This window comes from Anser brachyrhynchus, assembly GCF_964034855.1.
Source record: "Anser brachyrhynchus genome assembly, chromosome: 3".
NCBI lineage: Eukaryota > Metazoa > Chordata > Aves > Anseriformes > Anatidae > Anser > Anser brachyrhynchus.
In genome coordinates, this window is record NC_137696.1 from 50,663,847 (window position 1) to 50,686,390 (window position 22,544).

General features: G+C 42.7%; 1 protein-coding gene across 2 annotated transcripts; it reads left to right on the plus strand.

The window, feature by feature from the left end:
• The first annotated feature begins 751 nt into the window (after positions 1–751).
• UNC93A (unc-93 homolog A) lies at positions 752–22,447 on the plus strand. Of its 2 annotated transcripts, XM_080584005.1 has the most exons (11): positions 752–995; positions 1,978–2,067; positions 2,636–2,695; positions 5,340–5,489; positions 7,543–7,724; positions 8,309–8,538; positions 11,512–11,637; positions 14,205–14,422; positions 15,566–15,701; positions 17,213–17,344; positions 21,934–22,447. In XM_080584005.1, exons 4-11 carry the CDS (start codon positions 5,403–5,405, stop codon positions 22,197–22,199), a joined length of 1,377 nt encoding a protein of 458 aa, XP_080440131.1. In that variant the 5' UTR covers positions 752–995; positions 1,978–2,067; positions 2,636–2,695; positions 5,340–5,402; the 3' UTR covers positions 22,200–22,447. The 2 variants fall into 2 exon arrangements, with proteins under 2 accessions (XP_080440131.1, XP_080440132.1); XM_080584006.1 differs by lacking the exons at positions 752–995; positions 2,636–2,695 and having other exon boundaries at positions 1,827–2,067.
• The last annotated feature ends 97 nt before the right edge of the window (positions 22,448–22,544 follow it).

Sequence of the window (22,544 nt, forward strand, 5' to 3'; positions counted from 1 at the left end):
ACATGCCAAATGCAGAGCAAGGCACATGTATGTTGTCAGTGCTCAGGCAACAGTTTTAAGAAGGTTATATGTGCCAGTCTGAATCAGATGACAGCACCTTTATATATATGAGAATGAGCACAAGATGGTTCCAGTAGAGAAACAGGGGCTGTCCGCTGGCAACTGCTAGCCTGGAGGGGCTGATCTCCCTCCCTAGCTGTCCTCTGCAGAGAGATCGGCTGCTGCACAGGGCAGGGGCTCAACTTCAGAATGCCTGAATCTCTCCCTGGGCTAGGGCTGGTATCTGTGAATGCCCTCATAGACTTGTTGATGCATTGAAAGCTCCAGCCAAGAGGGATGAAAATCTCAGGAGGCTGGTAACATCTATTAGGTTGAAAACTTAAAGGAACTGTTTCTCCAGCTTATAAAAATGGATCAGTGAGCCTGGGCTGTCATCACATCGTCCTATCCCAAACTGACTCCTGCCTATACTACAGAGACAATACTGGTGTTTTGGCAGCTGGATTTGACAGTGTAGACAAGTGTCCCATGAGGAAGGGCTCCTGCAGAGTCCTACTGACAGAAATGTTTAACAGCATTGAAGCCTATGGCCTGCATCCTCTCTGCTCTTTTTCTGTTTCTCCTCCCTATTTTATCATGAGTTGGCTCCCAGTGCAGAAGACAAGACATATCTCCTCCTCTTCCTTGATGAAGCGATATTCAAATTGCACAGGGTCCTAGTGAGTTATTGAGAACAGTTTTGAGGGAGGAGGGAAAGCGACCTTAAAGCCTAAAATGAGTGTAACAACCAGTAATTTTCAGGTGACTCCCTTAAGAAGCAGAAAGTCTGATGGCACTCAGGAGGTGAGGTAAGGAGGGAAAAGCAGGGACGTTAAGGTGGGGTGATGGCCAGGGAACACCAAAGCAGTAAAGGAGAACAGGATACGCCAAGGACAGAAGGGAAGATTGAGGTAGACAGTTTGGCATCTCCAGAGAAAGACAGAGGACATCATCAGGTAGGATTCTGACAGAATAGGTATGCTGATGCCTATGCAGCCATACACGTAGCAGGGGCTTGGGAGAACAGATAAAAGCCAATATCTGTGGATACATTGCATGGTGGAAAAGGATCTGAAGGGAAAGAAGGAAAATGCAGGAAATTTGGACATGAGAACTGAAATCTTGGGGGTTGGGGGGGGATGTTTGGGCCTTTGGAAGAGCACAGGAGCAACTCATACTGCTGGCACCTTTGGTGCCAGAAAAATCATATTCCCCTGACTTTGTGGGCAAAATGAGTTCACTGAGTGGCAGCCCCCTTCAGTCCTACCTCTGGGAGGAAACAGCTTTTATGTCTCGATTGGTCAGCTCAGTATTACGAATCTCACCTCTGAGCTGTGACTCTCTCTCAGCGTTTAACAGCCTGTGTTTTCAAAGGCCTCCGACCACCTCAGCCTTTCTAGCTCCCAGCCAGCGCTCACCCTCATGGTAGAGCCTCACAAACACGGAGAGTGAGCTTAACCCTCGGGGAGGTAAACACCTAAAATCAAGACCCCCCAGGCCAGAAATGGCTGGGCTTCACAAGGCATGCACCTCGTGTGCAGCCGGTCCTGTCTCAGCTCCAAAATCAGCAGGACACCAAAGGAGGTGAAGGAGGAGGGGAGAACAGAGCAACATGGCTAGCCTTTCACAGCAAGAAAGGAAACGCTGTGCAGGCAGCCTGGGCCAAGCAGCCCTGAATTTTAATCAGCCCCTTTTCTTCTGAATGGAGAACTTGGGACATTGGTCTGGTGGGTGGGTGGGAAGACCGCAGGCATTTCAGGACAGGCTCATTTCCTAGGAGAGCAGGGCTCTGGAAAAAGGACTGGTTGCTGCAATTAGACTTGCATGGGCATCTCCTAGGAATCAGCAATGCTCTCCTATGCCAGCTGAAAACTGTGAAAGACTTCTCCTACCTGGATCACTTAATGTTGCCCCATGCGTCGGCCTTATGATTCACAGGTACCCCGCTCTCTGGAGGAGTAATTTCTTTCCTCAAGACACTCACACTGCTACAGTCCATGAAGAGTGTCTTCTGCCTGACAGCCTCAGGTGAGTGTTTGGGGTGGCGGTAGCTTAGTCAAAGGAGGGTCCTGACTGCCCCACAGAAGTTTCTAGGTAGAGAGGCTCTTGTGTCTACCAGACTGGATTAAATAGCAGCAGCACGGGTTCAGCCTGCTGGGAATGTTATCCAGGTAGCTCTCTGTAACCTGCCAAGTAGGACCATGCAATCTGCTGGCTGTGCCACCCTTAATATCTCCAGCACAAGCCAATATACTAAGGGCTTTGCAGTAATGCTACAGCTCAGGACAACAGGCTCTGTCCTGGGGATTCCCTCCAGTGCATCTGCAATGCCTTCACCATGGAAAAAGGGCAGGAATCAGCTTCCTTTCTCCAGGTGGGAATATGCAGGCTGTCTCCTCTCACCCCTCTCCCCACCCTTGTGTTTGGAGACATCCACGGGCAAGCACTCGTCCTCGGCACCAGCTCCTCAGAGACCAGTGCCAATTACGGCCAGCTGAGAGCAGCTCTTGCAACACTTGCCCAATTACAGGGGTGGCCAAACCATTGTCCAGGCAGCATAAAAATATATATATATATATATTCATCCTTTCTGCAGATAGACTCAAGGGACTAGGAGCTAATCAATTAACAGCCTCCCAAGACAGAGATTCCTACGGTGAGTATTCTGGGTTTGGGGTTGTTGTGGTTAAAATAATTGCTTCAACAATATATCTAACCAGCAAAGAGATGAAATAGGGAAATGAAAAATAATTATGAAGGTAAAAATGAAGATATTCATAAATTACAAAAAAGACAAAACCAAAAACAACATAAAGATTACCTTCTGCTGATATGATCTTTTAAGCAAAGCCTGCACTCATTTACACTCAGAAAATAAACACAGGAAAATAAACATGACGGGCTGTGGGACAGAGCCATGAATTTAACTAGCCTCTTCTATCTCTGTGTTTGTGATCGTGCTCTGTGGGACGTTTCAGTTTGGTGACTGCAGTCTGCCATGCGAAAGCTAAGCCCAAAGTGCAGCACACAGCTCCCGAGGCTCACTTAATCTTGGTTAGACTGACAGAAAGAATGAAAGAGGTGTCAAGGGTGATGCACAGCAGGCCTGCTGGAGACACTGCTGCCTGGTACCTAGGAAGAGCTCCTCAGCCTTATCAGATTTCTGTGGTAGAGACTGTGCATTCCTAGGGAGAGGCTCAGGAGCAGGCAGCTGGGTAACCCAAAGCTCTGGGCAAGGGAGATGGAACAGGAATAAATGTCTTTGATCACTTGAAAAGGGAAAAAAGAAAACCCAAACCCACCATCCCCCATAAGCTCTTCAACATGGTGCTGCTAAGAGGACGTGACAGAGCTAGGAGTTCAGAATTCCTCCACCAGAGAAGTGCTGATCAGATAATCTATCCAACAAAGCATTTTAAAAATATTGTCAAGTTAATGTTTGTTTTTGCCTTTTTTTTCTTTTTTTTTTTTTTTTAAGCTGTGCTGTCATTATTGCCAATGCCAGGAAAGAGCAGTGAAAATAAAGGCTTTTAGAACTGAGTGTGCTTTGCACTACTATCCATGGTTCTCGTATCTGCAGGAGCAGGTTATAACTATGCTTTAGCTTAGGATAACTGTTGTTCTTGCATTTTCTCATTCACTTTTTCAGGGAATGTGACCTCAGCTCCCTAGAATTTTGCAGAGTATTTCTAAGGTGTCCAAAAAAGAAACAAAAGAAACATCACCGGGTGTAAATTTATTATGCAGGCATCTGGATTGGAAGATTGCAAGGGTCCATAAACCTAAAAAGATGGGAAAACAGGAGGCCAAAGTAGCACCAGTTTGGTTTATAAGCTTTATAGAGGATTAAAACCACTGCAAAACAGGAGTCACATTGTGATCTAATTGAAACTGTTTGCATGCTGAGCATGGCCGTCTGTAAAATAAAAAGCCGGTATTTCACTTTCTAGACTTGCAATGTAGAAGTACCATTAACAAAAGAGAATTAAAAGATTATGTTTTCTGCATTATTTCATTCCAGAAGATTATAAGACAAAAGAAGAAAATGAAAAGGCATATACTGGAATTTTCTCCAAAGGCGAAACTAGCCGTGACCTCTTTAATGTATTTAAATGAATTAATGCATTACAACTTCCTCCCCTCACCCTCGAGTGTCCCTCTGGGAAGCAAAATTGTGCCATCTAGTGGGATTTGGAACAAGCCAGTTAAACTGTGTATTCTCGCTGGACACTATGGACCCGTGTCCTACCACCTCCGCTTGAACATGTTCGTGGTACGGCATGGGTCTTGGATCCCATTTTGCTCCTAGGTTCAAATCCCTCCCCTGCTAAAGCTGCAGGAAGCATTTGGAGGGGGTCTGCTCACCCTGCCTGGCTTAGGGGCAGGGGAACCTGGTGTGTTCAGAAGGGGAGTATCCAAAAAGTGGCCAGAGTATCCAGTGTGTCACTAACAAACAGAAAATAGGGAGAATAGGGAAAAAGAGGGGCAAACACAGCAGGACAGGCTGGAGAGGGAGGAACTTCTCGCCTCTTGAACCAGGCAGCACTGGGAAGGTAAAATACATCCCAAAACGGATGCTTTTTTTCCAGGGGCCAGAGAAGGGGAAGGTAAATTGCTTTTTAATTTATTTGCTAGGTCTATGTTTCTTCTTGTTGATGGGGAAGATGAGAAAAAAAAATGATTTTAATGACTACAACTTGGTAAATTTGAAACATCAAAGCCATGTGATGTGGTTCCCCTGTGGATGAAGGAGCTGCCATTTGCCAGGCAGCCAGCAACGTGTTTTGATACACTGCACAGCAATGGAGCTGCTGTATGCAGATGAGACTTTAACACAAACAATCTCATTTCCTAGTACTCTTCTCTAACCTTAGTTAAGCAATAGGCCTAATATAGGTTTCCATGTGATCTTTTAATCTTTGCCCTTTATGGATTGGTGTATCATTATGCCAGACAGGCATTTAACTGCTTGCCATTTTTTTCTCCCGTGCTAGTGATAACGGAGAGATATATCGCGTATGGCTGCAATATTAAAATCAGTCTGAGTATCACAAATGACTTATATAGCTGAGTATCAAACACAAATCTAATAAAACCTGATAGATGTCAGTTGGGAACACTCCTTATTGCCTCACAGGCACAACAGGTGAATGAGTAACAGCTCCATGAGGACTTTTCAGTATCGGAAAAAGTAAAGTTCATTGGCCGATCCTCAAATAATTAACAACTCTTTCCTTTACAAATACAGTGAGAAGTGATATTTTCCAACAAAATATAATCTGTTTTTCTCCATTTCAAAGCATCCCCTGGAATAATTGGATCGATTCTGTGATCTGGGAGAACTTTGTCTTGTTTGAATCAACATGGAAAGGAATCTTAAGAACGTTTTGGTCATTTCTTTTGGATTTTTACTTCTCTTCACTGCTTATGGAGGGCTCCAGAGTCTGCAGGTAAGTGGAGCATCTCCCATTAGCTGGCAGGACCGTTGGCCTGGAAGCGCACCAGCCCAGCTGGTGGTGTGAAATCCCTCAGTCTTTCCATGGCTTTTGTGAGGAAGGTATGCACTTTTTTTTTTTTCCTAAATTACATAGGGTAGGACATCAGCTTGGCACAGGTTAGAATCCCTCACCCAGACTCATAGCATCTACTAAATAGATGATTCTAATACTTCTCAAATAGATTGAATGCTTGCATCAGAGTACTTTGTTTGATCCGTATAAGCTGTCTGAACAAAAACTAAATTTCTCTGAGATATTTCTCAGAATATATTGCAAAATTGAAAACAAATTCCTTTTCTGGAAAGGGTTTCTTATGAATACTTCTAAATTCCTATAATTTCAATATTATTATAATACAGTGATGTTAAATAATAAAAATATATGCCCACCTTATTAAATAATCTGAACATAAAATAATATAGTTTCATGATGTAACATTGTAATAAAAAAAATCTTATTTTATATCAAAGGCAGCCCCAGCTTGTATTTATATTAACATCCTAAAACACAGTACAGAGGTTTGTAAACGACTTGAACACTCAGCATAGCATACCTCAGAGCTGGCTGGTTTAGTATAGTAAAGAAAAATAAAATGCAGAGGGGATACCATTGCTTTCTATGAATACTTCATGTTAGATAAATGCAAGGAGTTTTCCAGACTAGAAGACTGCTGGTCTAATGACAAACAAATGTATATAAGCCATCCATGACCAGGTTTAGGCAGGATATTAAAAGATATCCCTGAGCAATTAGGTTCTTGAAGGATTTTCCAACTGGTGTAGGAATCTCTATGCTTTAAAGGTGGAGCTTGATATGTTTATTAAGGCTTCTTTTCTGTATAATATGATACATATATAATACGATACAGTTGTTTGCAGTAACAAGGAGCTCATCTCATCTCAGGGGAGGTCCCCCCTAGCTCTGCACACCTGTCTCTTCTCTCCGAGATCAGTTTATATTTGCTAACACTCAAATTCCAAGCCCAAGAAAGTTCTGCAAAAACAGTCCCAAAATGGATGGAGATGTTACGAGCTGGGCAGACTAATGAGAGGGGCAATGATAAACACAAGACATCACAGTCAAGAAACTCATCTGAAGCCATGCATGTTCAGGTGAAGTGCTGGAACACGGATGTTCCCTTTCCTGCAGCACGGAGTGGTGCCGACTTACAAAGTAGACCTCTTCTCCCTCCATTTTATCTTGGTGGTTAAAGACAACTTGTTGAGACACAATCAAAAGTAGGTTATTTTATTGATTTGTAGCCTGCAGGATAGGTATTAAAAACAGGCACTATTTATTTCAATGTTTCTCCCCGCCCCACCCCCCAAAAAAAAATAAAAAAAACACACAACAAACCCTCTTAAAAACTAAGCTAACCATATGATTTTGAAAGCCTGGCTCCTAATTTTGGGAAGTTGTAGCTGACAAAAGCAGACACTTGATGTGTTAGAAATGAGACCTCTGTGATCAGGGAGTCTCTTTGCCTGTTGGCAAAACAACTCTTCCAGTCCCCAAATGCACTGACACTGCTCAGCAGAGGAAATCCCCTCCTCAGCTCCTTGTCCCGATGGCTGAAGAATTCAGACAGTATCACACCTCCAGTTTGAAGTAAAGCATCTTTCACTGTGGCGAAGTCAGCTCTTGCAATGCAGAGCTAAGGATATTCTTGCTTGGGGCAAAGAGAGAAGGACAAAAAAAAAAAAAAGATTATCCTTCATTCAGCCTGCTTTCAACAAGAAACTCAAACAAATTACATTAAATAATCTAAGTACTGACCAACGCTTTGGATCTGAGCAATCCTCACGTGGTTCAGTACTGTATTTTCACAAAAGGGCTATCACTGTGAGAAAATAAGCATTAATGCACAAGCAAAATGCTCTGGGGAAAGGAGTTGGAGACGGGGGAAGCTAGGGCTGGATATATCTGCCTGAAGCCACCCTCTGTACACCATAGCAGCATACACCTGTGGTAAAATCTGTCTCACCCGCTGTTTTTGTCCTTGCAGAGCAGTCTCAACTCAGAGGAAGGCCTGGGTGTTGCTTCCCTAAGTGTTCTCTATGCTGCTCTTATCATCTCGTCCATGTTTCTCCCTCCAATCCTCATCAAGAAGCTGGGTTGCAAGTGGACCATCGCAGGCTCTATGTGCTGCTACATTACCTTCTCCTTGGGGAACTTCTATGCTAGCTGGTACTAGTGCTCAAGTACTTGAACCCTCTCTACTGTCTCTGGACTAGATAACAGTTAGGGCAAAACTCTCTTTCACCTCAACCCCTACCCTAGCTCCATGTTGTGGATGTAAAAGTTAAATGCCAAAGGTATTGCCTGCAAGGAGTAGGGATAAATAAATCCAGTAACAGCTGGAGCAGAAGTGAAAAGCTGAAAAAAGCCAGAATGAATGCATCCATCTACCCACCTGATGCTGCTTCTCTAGCTCATACATGTAGCAGAGATTTCCCTTAAAAAAAAAAAAAAAAAAGGTTAATTGAAAATCCAAATGACTGTTTGGACTATTTTTGGAAGTACTGAAGGGAAAGCTGTTTTCTAGCCAGCGGCTCTGTGAGCAGAGGACCACCACATGGTTTCAGGTCCTGAAACTTTCAGGTCCTAAGATTCAGAAGACTGGCCCTTTCTTGGTTTCACATCATAGATTTGTTGAATCACACACAGGATAAATCTATTTCTTTGATGTCTATTTTTGCCTCTGGAACTTTGGGCAAATGATTATTACGCTAATGGATGATAACCATGCTAAATAAAGTGTTCTTTGGCAGGTACACACTAATCCCTACCTCTGTGATCCTGGGCTTAGGAGGAGCACCACTCTGGTCTGCCAAATGCACTTACCTCACCATTGCTGGCAATTCGTACGCTGAGAAAGCAGGAAAAAATGGGAAAGACATTATCAACCAATACTTTGGGGTCTTCTTTCTGATATTTCAGTCCTCTGGAATCTGGGGAAATCTTATCTCATCCCTGATATTTAGCCAGTCTTCCAACAAAGGTAAAATAATTTAAATTCTTGGCGCTTCTTTCTACTATATACATCAGCTAGTTTTAGATAGTAAAAGATAGATTTCTGTAGTTGAGCTACTGACCCTCAATTCTCATCCTAGGCAGTAAAAACAAACACTTCAGATGTGAGTTAGCTCATCTGAAGGCAGATGTCTGAAGTAGATTGGCTAAATTGCTCTCTGGAATTGTCTATTTTCTATCAACTCTTCATCAGCTATAAACAGAGTTCAGACAACTAGCTCAAAAATAGACGTCTATTGAGTTCCTTTTGAATTCCACCCCTGTCTTGTAAAGCACAGATAGGCTGCTGGCAGTGACAGTCTTTCGGATCTGACTTCTATTTAAAGTGGATTAAAACAAAAGGCACTGGAGCAGCCTTTTCGCAAAGCTTGTAGTATTGAATTAATTTGCTGCTAAACATTCATGGTTAGTCAAGCTGATGTTGGTGCTTACTGAAAATTAGTGCTTTTCAGAAATGTCAAGAAGAAACAGAAGTAGTTATTGGCAGGAGTCTGCATGCCAGGGCTCCTCCAGCATGTTTCAGGTTCAGGCAGCAGATGTTGATGTAGCTTGAAGAAATCACTCACCAGCACTGCCCTCATTTCCCAAGCTTGTAATTGGCATAAGCTTTAAATGGGCAGTTGTGAAGATAAATTAATACTTGGACACCACCTTAGAGATTCAAAGTGCTATGGTGTATTATAATTATTGCAGTCTCCCAGGCTTTCCCTGTTTTGTCAAAGTCAGAACAGGATGCACACGGAAGGAGCTTTCCATATCCACTGCTGCTATGAATAGCAAGAAGTTACCTCTCTTCCCTGGCTCAGTTAAACTGTACATCCTCTGGGGGGTATTCACATAGGGATTAGGTTGAACCTAAATGTCAGGAGTTGGCATCAGGATTTAATCTTTGAATCCTTGGCTATATGGCAAGGTAGTTGTGACACTTATGGAGAATCAGGCTTCCTTTAAACCCAAACACCATCAAAGCAGAATGCTGAAGGACTTTATCACTTGCAACAGAGCCTTGCTGACCTGATTACTGAGCCACACGATATCTCAGGAGGGACCAGATGCTCTGATTTCATTTGCAGGCCAGAGGATTTGGTGCAGCTGTGGGGTCTGCAAAACATTTTACTCTTCCTTGCCTCACAGTACGCGTCACATTAAGTGATGTTAAAAAGAGGATTAAAATGCTGTCTGTCTTGGAAATCCCCTCCTAGTTTTACATCCAGGGATGTTCCTTAAAGTCCAAAGAAACTCTAAATTTTACTTACTTTTTGTCAGCTACATGGGATTTCAGGGAAGGCTGTGCTCCTGAGAGGTGTGCAATGACCAGCACATCTCAGTGATGAGCAGCCATGCTACAAGTCATACTTTCCAACCGTGCCTTGTCAGCGTGACTCGGCTTTAATCTAGAGAGAACTTCTGGCTGGGGTAAGGGTCTCCAGGCATCCAGTTCTTTGCCTCTCCTCTGACAGTGCAGCAAAGGCACCTACCTATACTGCCCACTTCAAATGTGCTTAAAAATTCATTGAGCAGTAAGAAAGATACAGTATGCACCCGCAGAATCAGAATGTGTTGACATATTGCCTGCATCACTGCATCCAGACTCAGCAAGGCAAGCTGCTTTGTGATGCAATGCTACATCGGGAGACAGCAATCAATGTAAGTTGCAAGAGTCATCATCTCTCATTCATCGATATTGTAGCCTTATTTCCAAAAGAACAGAGCATGCCCACCCTGGCACCTTCTATACCTCTAATTACAACTTCATCTTCAGATGATATATGTACAGATAAAATACTTGTTTTATGCTCTTCCATGCTTTACTAGTGTGAGTCACTTTCTGCATATCATCACTTGGCTGAGGATCTGTTTGTCCAAAACCACGTAGAAGTAGCCATTGGCAATAATAATTATTTTATGTTATTAAGTTTAATCTGGTATTGAATCTAAAGCTGTTTATGAAACTGGTGAACAGCTGCTTCACATCACAGCAGAACTGATTGGAAGCAATGGGGGAAAGCACACTAAAAGTAGTTACTCAGTAACTCGACTGAAAAATTACAGATCAGGCCCTGTTTAAGGAACCAGCCAAGGTACACCATATTGCCCTTTATTATGCTTGGGCCAATGACAAATTCTACAACAAAAGTACTGAAATTATGGGGTCTTGATCATCAATTCCCACTGCGCAGATTATTTGGGACGATGCTTAGGGTCAGTATTTTGCCTTTACAGACAGGGTCCTGGAGGAAGTGGGCACAGTGTCACGGGGACGCACAGGGTGTGTGAGTGTGCGCACGTGTGCCGCTTTGGCACGTGCCCAGCACAAGGCTGAAGGGATTAAACAAAGCAAAGGTCTTACTCCAAACTCTGCCAAGCTGGTCTGGTTTCAAGTATGTTCTCAAATAGTAATAAAGCTCGTAACAAAGCCAGGAAAAGCCGGATTCTTGGAAGACTGCATTAACGGGCAATCATAATCTGAATTAATAAAGTAGGAAGATGTCTCAAGGTGGTTTCCATTGCTATAACTTATACAGAAATTACCTGGAGAGGGGCAGTATGTTCTGGCTGTAAGAGCTGAGGCCCAGCCGTTCGATGCTGTTGTGAACTGAGGCACCTTTCCGGTGGTGTATTATGATTAAGAGGTACTGATACACGCTGGAACTTTAAATGCTGCAATCTGAGATGGGATTCAGATTTAAGCCTCTGGCTTTAGTCCACATCTCCAAATAACTGCCAATTCAATGCTCTGTCTTGAGCAACTGTTTCCGTTAAACCAAATTTTTGTGTGTTAAGCTTGGATTCTGAAGTTAAACGCCTCTAATTGGGAAGGATTTGAAACCATGACTAATCACTGAGTGCTGGATTCCCTTCTCATTATGTCCTTATATCCAGTGTGCACTCACCTCATGTCTTCTCTGTCCTGCCTTTCTTTTGGTTCTTACCGAAATAGTGGAAATCTCAGAAGAAAGCCTAGCGTGCTGCGGAGCACATGATTGCATGAGCGAGACCACTAACGCCACTGCGTCAGCAGGACCCTCCGAGTCCTTAAAATACACTCTGCTAGGGATCTACACCGGTAAGTAATCCACGCAATCTTTAATGAATATCGCTGATGAGGAACCCACTATTTGTGAAACCAAGCATCATTTTACAGATTAAGTTTCCAACTTCCTCCTTCAACCCAGTTTGCTAAAAAGAAATATGATATGTGAGAGCTGTAAACAACTCCTTCCTGAAGAGTTTCAAATGCTGTGTGCCGGTGCCACATCGTTTTTGCCTAAAGGAGCAAGCCACTTTTCACCTGGAGTAAAGCTGTAGCCCGGTATGGTGACCCCCATAGGACTGTACTGTAATTAGAGGTGGATCTGTACCATGGCTCCCAGAACATGCAGTCATTTAGGGGGGAGGCTTTTGGATCCCTGCTGAGATTTTACAGCTTCAGTCAATTCTCAGCTGTGATGCTTGAATTATAATACATTTGTGCGAAAGGCGAAGATAAAAAGCAGTGCTAGGCGAATTGGCACGTCTCTCATTTAGTAACGACAGCTCCAATAGACCTTCCTTGCATAAGGCTAGAAAGAAATCAAAGACAGGGAAGGTTGATGCCATCAAAAACTGGAATGACAAAAATAGATATGTAAAGATTCATACAGTGACATCTTGTAGCAATGAAGGAAGTTCAAAATGCATCTGGCTCAGAACAGGTTCATCTCTAGATAACGGGGAAGTATCTAGCAAGGCAATATGTCACCTTACCTCTGTTAAAATATCTTCGCAGTCTCTGCACACATATATGCTCGCTATTCTGGGACAGATGGATAGAATTTGTCATATGCTCATACAGAGCGTATGCAACCCAGTCAGAGCCAGCACTCACCAGACGAGTCCATCACAGCAAATCCTCTCTCCTTCCCAAGCCTCCATTCCTTATCGGTGAGAAAACGCAAAGAGTATTCCCCAATTTCCCTTACAGAGTGTGCTGGAGCTGATGCCTTTCTGTTAAAGGCAGGTTTGGCTCGCAAGTTCAAATTTAAATTTGACGACTAACATATACAGCACTCCCTTAGGCTTTGCTCATGCAAAATGAATGCAACCCCACTGTCTACTGACCTTGCGTCAGTAGGGTTTCATTTTTCTTTTAAGCTTTTAATAAAAGATACGTCTTTTCCTACCTCAGGGGAAGCCATATAGCTAGATATTTCATTTAGAGACATTTTTAAAACATCTCCCCTGTTTGGTTGCTGAATACGTATTTTGCCAGCTTGGGTAGAGCCAATAATGGGTAAGTCTCCTGTTGTTTATTTTGTGCATGTTTCTATTTATGTTCATACCAATCACTATTAAGCCATGCAGTTACTTATCTCCTGTAGTCGCTCTTGGTTCATTTGACATATTTGTTAGAATATTTGTTCTGTAAATGTGCACGTCCTGCTCTCATCCATTTAAGTCCTACCATCAGCCCATACACACTAATGAACACCCTGGCAGAATACACACCTCTTAATGGTTTACAGTCCAGCCACAGTGGAGAAACAGTACACTGGAGAATATATTTTCATTCTAGAAGACATTGGTGAGAAATAATAAACAATTAGAAATTGAGGCAATTTAATATAAATCTGCTAATGTATTTGGACAGTAAAAGTCGTCAGAAAGTAGCACAAATATAGTAACATAGGAGGACATTAAACAAGCCACGTGGATGAGAAGAGGGGCCTGGTTCTCCTCTTATTCTCTAACTCCACTTGTTTGCATGGATGGATTTCTAAGCTACATCAGTAAGAGAGGAAACACAGTCATGCCTTGTATCTGTCATAAAGCAATCAGTTGCCAGTCTGTGGCTTCGTGTATATTATTAGCTACAATTATCTTCCTGATAACATGAGCAAAATCGTATTGATTCACTCCACAAGCAACAAATGTAGACTGATACATACACAATCATTTTTTAATTAACTACGCTATGTATTCTTTTATATGCTGCTTCTGCTAGGAAATTATAGGTTCAAAGCTGTAACCTGTGTCTTTTTCAAGTCACCCACAGCTGTTCACTGTCATCTTTAAAACAGCACATATTCTGTACTCAAAGTCCTGCTCAGAGCTGACCAAATAGCTAACCAAATAAAAGGGCTACATGTACTGGGATCCAAGGCAGCGGTTCTACTCCTAGTGCTTTATTTTTCTTTCCGTGTAGTTGAAGGAAGATTCGCCCCCAACCATGAATGCCTTGGCACTTAAAGTGAATATTCCTTGCTTGTGTTGATTTAAAGCCTTTTGATAGATCCAAAGGGAGCTCTTTCTGGCCAGCTCCCCAGCCCCGCGACCCCTGGCCTGCCCTGGAAGGGTGAGCCATCACCCTCAGTGGCCGTGCAGCTGGCCTGGCGGCTGTCACAACAGGCGAGTCACAGCTAAGCAGAGGGGATTTGCGAGGTGCACAGCTGTATGCTGAAGATGCAAATGTAGATCAGGCCTCCTTGTTTACACAGAAATGGCCTTTACACTGAAGCGGAATCATATTCATCTGCCAAAACATCCCATAGAGAGCTAAGCACTAAGTCAGAACAATAACAGCAACAAGCGATTTCCCATCCTTCTTCCAGCGTTCCTCATTTTTTTCATGAACTTTTTGTTTTGTTTTTGCAGCTAGTGGTGTGCTAGCTGTGTTGCTGATTGTTATATTTCTGGACCAGATCAAATCTGACCAAGCAGAGACTGAGAAAGAAATACAAAAGACACCATCCCTTTGGTCTACGTTCCTAGCAACTTTCCAGCACCTTAAAGATAAAAGACAATGCCTTCTAATCCCTCTGACAGTGTACAGTGGGCTTGAACAGGGATTTCTTGCTGGTGACTACACAAAGGTGTGGATGACAATGCAAATCTATTTCTGTCTGATTGTTTTTTTTTGCCTTTGTGACTTACTGTTGCATCTGATCTATATTTACTTGTTAAATGAAGATGTTCTCAATGGTGATTTGTGCCTAGCTAAATTACTGCTTACTTCTACTTGAGTGAACTCTGGGTGACATCTTCAAACAGAATAGGCCAGCCGTAAACATGTCCCTTGGAACAGCCTTAAAAAGAGCACAGAGGAGAGCTTAACTCATCAGTGGAGGCCACAGAAGAGAGCTACAGGTTCAAACTCTTTGGCTTGTTGTAAATAACAAACTGGGAGAAAAGCCAGAAGTCTGCAAAGCTTTTGTATCTTCCTTCCTTCTGGTTTCGCTAGAGTTTCTGTAAGTGCAAGTCAGCACACATACCACATATTTTATTTTATGAACCTTTACAGTATGAGGGCAAGCCATCAACATTGCTGGCTGAAAGCCCTTACCAGTCGCTAGTGCAGCATGTCCAAACCCTGACATCGAAATGATCAAAACCTCCTCTGCTCCTCCAATTCCTCTCCAAACCTGGACACGTAGTAGGTGTGCTCTCCACACATTTGTTGAGAAAGCCTCCAAAGAAAGGGGGCAAACTTCCTGAGCTGCTTATTTGAAATTTAAGCTATCAAACCTTGCATATAAGCAGATGGAAGAGTGCACCTGCTGCTGTGTTTGAATGCATTGAGAGGGGCACTCCATGGCCACGTCCAGAGGCTGCATGCTCTTGCAGGTGAGGTCCTCCTCATTTCCCAGGAGGTGCTCAGTAATAATCATAGTGCCGATTGTTGATCTTCAGATCCTGAGGTACAAAGGAAAGGGCAGAAAACTCCTAGTGCCACTGCCAGGAGTTTTATTTGCATAGTGAGCAGTGCCCCAGTGCTTTCCCCTGCTTGTTACTGCTCTGTTTGCATAGCATAGGTCTGACTGGGAACTGGGTTAGGGATATCACTGCTGAAGGCCAACTATGTCAGTACTCCAGAGACCTGTCAGCAAACTCCGTAGCTGTGCTCCTTTGACCTTGTCTGTGCTGGCTATTTACTAAATACACAGGCTAAGACCCTTGAACCTTAGCTGCATATTTTCCCTGAAGCCAATGTGTCACCACCGTCTCTTCTCTTGCAGACATATGTGACCTGTGCCCTGGGGATACACTATGTTGGTTACGTGATGATCTGCTTTTCAGCTGTGAATTCCCTCTGCTCTCTGCTCTTTGGAAAGATCTCTCAGTTCACGGGTAGAAAACTCCTTTTTGCATTAGGTATGTAAAGGTCACTTGAAGGACTGATCACCTCATGTAAAATATCAAATCCAGTGCTCCCCCCTTTGTGTGCACTACAAAGGGAGAGCTCCCTGTCAGCTCTCAGTTAAAACCAAAGTCAGTTGGGGGGAAAACTTAACTCATGAGAAGAGAAGCAGCAAAGCCAACCAGTGTGTTCAAGTCACTGCCTTACACCACTTTGCTGGTGTAGTTAACCCTGCTTTTATCTACTCAGAATGATGAGCTCAGAATTGATGCTTTATAGCTCTAATGCAACCGGCGATAAATGATCTTACAATGCAGAAGTTGAGGTCTACACTATACCTGAGAAGGACTTCTCCATTGGGGTGAAACTTCCTCACCTTTACGGAGCGAAAGCCACCGAGAACCTAGTAGGATACACTGCTGATTTGAGTCTCAGGGGGTGGTGAACCAAGAACTGTCAATAACCAATCTAGAAATTTTAGGAAAAATTTAAAAGATTGGCCTAGTGTACTTTTCACTGCTTGTTCTAAAGGGTGAAAAATAAAGGAAAGGGTCATATGATAATGTGTCAGGCTAAAATAACTTGAGGGCCTGTATATGGAACAGCAATGTTCAGATTGCCATGAGAAGAGATTTGTATATTTAAGAACCTCTCCATCTCCAGAGAATGCTGTTACAGGAAATAATGGAGGCAGAAGAACACCAAGAAATGTTTAATTTCTGTCCTAGTATCCACTGAAGTATCTACGCTGAGGTGTATTGATACTTTACTTCCATTACACAGACTTCCACATTATTAGAGACCTCCACAGGAATTTTTAAACCTGGGCAAGGAAGAAGAAATTTAGTGTCCTTTATATTACTGTCACTATTCAGTGATTGTTCTACATGCATTTCATTCTGTGAAACTAATTTTAGATGTAAAAAAAAAAAGCAAATTAAAATAAATTAAAAAAAAATAGCATTAGTAATGCAAGACCTCTAACCTCTCAGTTCTGTTTAATAGTCTTTGTACTCAGACTCTAAATGTGTGCCCGTGACAGAGAACAGCCAGTTACTCATTTACGTGCTGCTTTTAAAAAGAAAGACAGAAAGGCAGCAGTCACTCTAGACATCCTTAATTGCCTCCTTTAGACCTGAAACAAAATCTGTGTTTAAGGGCTACCTAAGGAGAGGCGACCAGTGCTTCCTCTCCCGTGCCACATGCATCGCATTTGGATTGCAGGGCTTTCAGCAGCCCCTTCTGCTGCTGAGTGGCAGTTCTCATCCTCTGGGATATAAGCCACACCAGCTTCCAGGATCTCAGTTTAGGACACTGCTCAGAATTATTAACTGAAGACTGCAAAGGGATCGCATTGTCTTGTGTTTCATGTGATATCAACCCAGTCAGCGCAAATCTCAATGAACCAGAAAGATTTTAAGATTGCCTTGTGCTTTAGTTGGGAGTAGAATTTTAAAGCGCATCTACCACTATCTGTCCTGCTTATAATAACATTTATATTTCACTTTTCTTTCTAAATTGACAGCCACAGTTACAAACATTGCCTGCATAATAGCACTACTGCTGTGGAAACCTCATCCTAACCAGCTTGTTGTGTTCTTCATATTCCCTGCTCTTTGGGGCATATCTGATGCCATTTGGCAGACACAAACTAATGGTAAGTCCTGGTGACAATGAAATGAATTCTCCTGAGATATAAAAATTCACATTTGTATTTATAAACAATCTGGTTTAGAACGTGCATAATAATTATGATGGGACTAAGACAACATCTGAAAGAAATACGTTAGCTCTTTGGAAACCTGAAGAAATAAGAACAAGTTAGGAATAAGAAAGTAGAATACTCAATAAACATTTTTTTTTTTCCAAAATGAAGACAGAAGAACATTGCAGAAGATAATAACAGATATTTAGAATAAATATTCTGGATGAGTGCAAGTTTTTCACAGAAGATTAGAAAATTCAGAAAAATGATATATTTAGTCTGTCTTTTGTAATAAAGGAGCGCACTGAAAAAAAGATCAACTCAAAGATCATCAACAAAAGAAGCAGCAAATTGGCTGTTAGGAGTTATTAGAAAAAAAAAAAAGGGAGAAAACCACGCAGAGCAATATTATGCAACCATGTAAATCCATCATTCATGCAGTTCTGATTTGTTCCATTTAAAAATCATAATCAAATGTGATAAGGTACAAGAAGGCAACAAAAAGGAGCAGAGCCTTGGGAGACTTCCATATAAAGGAAGACTAATAAACTAGAATGCTTCAGCCCAGACAAGTGATAAGTATGGAAAGCAGCCAGTGAGATTATGAATAGTATAGAAAAAGTGGTTAGAAAAAAATGATTTATTCAGTATTTCACTCAATAACAGAGAAAGTGTTAACAAATAAAGTTATCCTGCAGCAGCCTTCATAAAAAATGAAGGAAATGCTTTTATTCACACATTACATAATTGAACTGTGGTATTCATTGACAAAGGATTTACAAAAGTCCCAAAATGTAAACGGTTTTAGGCTGGAATTACATCATTTCAGGGGAAAATGCTCTTGGGGGTTACTAAGCCTGGTGATCCAGAGGAAACCTCCAACACAGAAAGTTCCTTTGCCTTTGATTGCCAGAGTCAGGAGAGCATCAGAGGGGAAAGATCATTCTGTACTTGCCTCATTTCTTACCCTCGGAGTCTGTTACTGGAAGGCTATGGTTGGACTTCTTGTCTGATACATAGCAGTTGTCCTTATAATCTTTGTGTTCCTCTGCTTTGTGATACAGTGAAATTATTATACACTGACAGTTCAGATACTGAGCTGATACAAACTCACTTCTGTAAGGGATCCTTTAAACTTATCCCTCACCAAAACTAGAGGAAGTGCTCTTCTAGAGACTGAAGAAAGACTACAAAATGCTGGAGGGGGCAAGAAAGAGCCATAGTCTCTGATGCCTTGAAGGACAGCCTGCTAATGACTGTCAGTCGCAGTCTTTTTAAGTCAATGCCGTAGCTTGTGTCCACAAGATACAGTTAAATGCTCTCCCACCTGCTCCCATATTTTGATTCTTTATTCATGAGTATTATTTTCCTCCACCTCAGATTCGTATTTGGCAGATACCGTAGGAATACGCATGTGACAGAACTAACTCGCTTGGGCCCACATCAGCACGTGTGTCTGGGCCTCCCTCCCTCTGGCTGCTTCAGTAGATGATGAGATGATTTTTCTCACTGGATAAATCAGTATGTTCCTCCTACAGAGCCAGAGGGAAATCACCACAGCCCTTTGCCTGGCACTTACAGCAATCTCCTTCCCAGTGTGTGTAGCAAACAAGGAACTGACCAGTCTGACTTCTTCCCTGTCTTTCCAGCAGCTCCAGGTCATATTCCTTGGAGCAGAGCTGGTACACGAATCAACTGACACCCTCCCAGCTTCTCTTATCTCAACCCACATCCTTGTGCCTTTGACTTCAAAATCAGTGCTCTCATTTAGGTTCATGAAAAGAGAGCATCAGTTATCATCTGCCCTCTCTGACGAAAAGCTGTTCATTCATTTCCTGCTGCTTCTGCCCACAGTCTCCCTGGCTGTTCATCTATCTCCTTCCCAACACTCCTGAGAACCAGAATTTTAAGTCTGCCACTGTGATAAGGGATCTTCCCAGACAGCCTTGCCCTCAGACACTTGACTCCCTTGAGGACACCTCAGTAAGGACACCTCTGTATGCCTGAGGAGGGGGCACCTGGTGCCCTCACTAGGAAAAGAGGTAGTGCAGAGGACCTCAGTGTTGGAGACCAAGGCTAGGAGATGGCTGCAGTTCCCAACCCCAGGACGTGGCACAAATGGTGGACGACTCTTCATTGCTAGTGAGCTCTGCAGTGCTCACAACACTCAACAAGTGCTCACAACGCAGACAACAAGTCTGACCCCTATTACAGCACTGTGATAGGTCATCTACATTCCCAGATTTCTGCTGGATGCTTACAAAAATTTCACACTTGTTGCTAACTGGGGAAAAAAAAAATCTTATGTTTGTATTTTTTTGTTTTGTTTTGTTTTGTTTTACCTTCCTCACATATCCTGCAGTTTCTAGTAACAAAAGTGCACAAGGTTTGCGTTGTCACAGTGATGACAGCAGACCGTGCAGTGACAGTACTGCATTATGCTGCATGCCAGAACAGGATCTGCAGTTTGACATGCCCATTTAGGACAAAATCTCTTTGCCCCTTCATTAGTTTTATACAGGGAAAACAGCATTAACGTCATATGAGAAATTTGTGACTCCAAAGGCGAGACTAAGACCTAAAATAGCATTAGGGACTAAGATCTGTGGTGCTTCCTTAGGCAAGATCCCATGAATGCCCCTTCCATCTCAGCAGATTAACCACTGAATACATACAATGGCATTGTGCTGCATACTTTGGGCATTTTATGGTAATCAGAGATGGTTTACTTTGGCCTGCTGTGCATAGTTAATGCTGGAGTTCCCCCTAGAGGATATATAGGCAAACAATAGATGAGTCACTATCTTGTAAAGGTTTCCTAATATGTTTGTGTACGTGTGTGCACTCATTTATTTCCAGTGAAAGCTGCTTCGTTTCAGAGTGTGTAGTGCCCTCTCTTATCTAAACTGAACACAGCTGCTATTATCACCTTCCTGGCAGTAACTGCACTGTGGGCACAAACAACTGTGCAGTGCAGAGCTATCAGGTAGACCACAGGAAAATAAAACTCTCCAGCCTGATGCGTGCCTTTAGAAAGGATGTGAATCAGTCTGGAAAGTTTATAAACCTGGACTCAAATGATTTCCAGCAGTCCTCTTACATATCCATGCCTACCAGTACCAGAGGAAGGGGAAGACGCTGTAGGAGTGGGAAAGCAGGCAGTAGCAAGCAGGATGGATATTTCCATGAAAATAGGGGCCTGTGGCTGCCAGCAAGAATTCAGACCTAGCAGCCTCTGCACTCAGCCAGCCCAGCAGGTCCTTCCACAGCTTCAGCCAGGCAACTCGTGCCATGCTGCCCTCAGCAGCGTTTGTGATACACATAAATGTTTAGGTTCAAGAAAAAACACCGTTGTGCTCCTTGATAACTGCTAGCTGATAGCTTATATACATCGTGGAAACTAGAACCTTCCTGCCAAGTCGACACTTCCCACAGTTGAACTTCAGACTATAGCTTCCCACTCAGTTCTCCCATTGCTTTGACCCAAAATGAAGGCTTCATAAGAAGGGAAAAGAGGTGCCAGCTGAAACCCAGAATCTTTACACGTAGAAATGTCATGGTACCAGAAACATTCCAACCCTTTTCACTAATCTGCCGTTTTCATGCATGCATAAATCCCTTTTCAGAAGAAAACACAGGCTATATTTGCAAAGTCTCTGTTACATGAACAACTTGTACTTGCTCATTTATTAGGCAAAACTACGAAGGATTATCAAATAATTCACAGACAGTTTAATGAACTAAGTACCTCTTACGATGCACTTATCCAACTTTTCCATCACATGTAAATTGAAACAATCAGTTAATGTTATCTTGTAGCCATCAGGAAGCAGTGAGTTTTTGCATACAGATGATGTCTCCCCCAGGGTAGCAAAGCCGAAAGGTTAGTTAAGCCTACCCAGAATTCTAGAGAACTTTGTACTCTTTGTCTTTTGGCTGAATGTGCATATTTCAAACATATGTGTTGTTAGATACAGAAGTGGATGAGAAGAGTCAAGGTTCATCATATTCCTCCCTGCTCGCCACAGCTGAGTCAGTGGAATTGCTTGCTTCTTTATCACCAGTGATGCTAGCTCAGCACCCAGAGGAAAACAAGTCCTCTCCCCTTCCCTGGGTGCCTGACCAGTCAGATCTGGAGGCGGGAATCCCTGCCTGAATCCCAGCTGCGGGTGTGCGGCTGACCGAGCTCAGTGGGAGCCTTCCAGGGAATATGAAAGACTTGGTCTGCGAACCTTCCCTTTTCTGGCTGATGATTTGAAAAATAAACTTCCTGCTACCTCACTTCAATAGCACACATCCTTTCTTCCTTCCTCTCATTTTCTTTCACCCTTTTCTCTGATTTTTGCTACTTTATCATTTTTGCTCTTTCACTTATTACATTTCATATGAGTGAAAAAAATGTTCCAAGACAAAGCCTCTATCTTCCTTCTTCTGACATTCCTGAGGGAGGGTCTATTTTCCCTCTCATGGCCTATTTATCTCTTGCAGAAAATACCTTATTTCAAATTTAACCTTCACAAGCGTCATCTCCTTGATTTCAGGACTCTACGGCGTTTTATTTGAGAAAAACAAGGAGGCTGCCTTTGCAAATTACCGTCTGTGGGAATCATGTGGATTTGTTATTGCCTTTGGTTACAGCACCACATTGCAAGTCTACATCAAACTATACATTTTACTGGCTGTGCTTGTGTTGTCTATGGTCACATATGGAGTGGTTGAATACATGGAAGTTAAGAGCTCCCCTGGGACACCTACTGCTACAAAAAAGGAAAATGTAGGACCTCACACCCAGGAAACAACTATGTAACCCAATGGCATCAGAGTAATCGAGGTCATCTACAGGCATGTCTCCATGGATGTTCCAACAGGTACTGTTGGAAAGAGGATTAAGGAGCAGATGTCAAAGCCAGTATACTACAAATGTCTTCTTTTTTTTTTTTTTTGACATTTCAGCCTTATAAAGGAGGATTATCTGACTTCATCCGTTCATACAGGTGACCAACTAAATGTCTTTTTTTTTTTTTAAATTAATAAAGTCTTAATAAACGTAAACAAGACTCTTGAAGTCTTCATGTTTTTGTATTTGTGGATTGGACCTGGTACCACAGGTTTATAACCAAACCTGCAAATCCCACATGCAGCATCAGAAGAT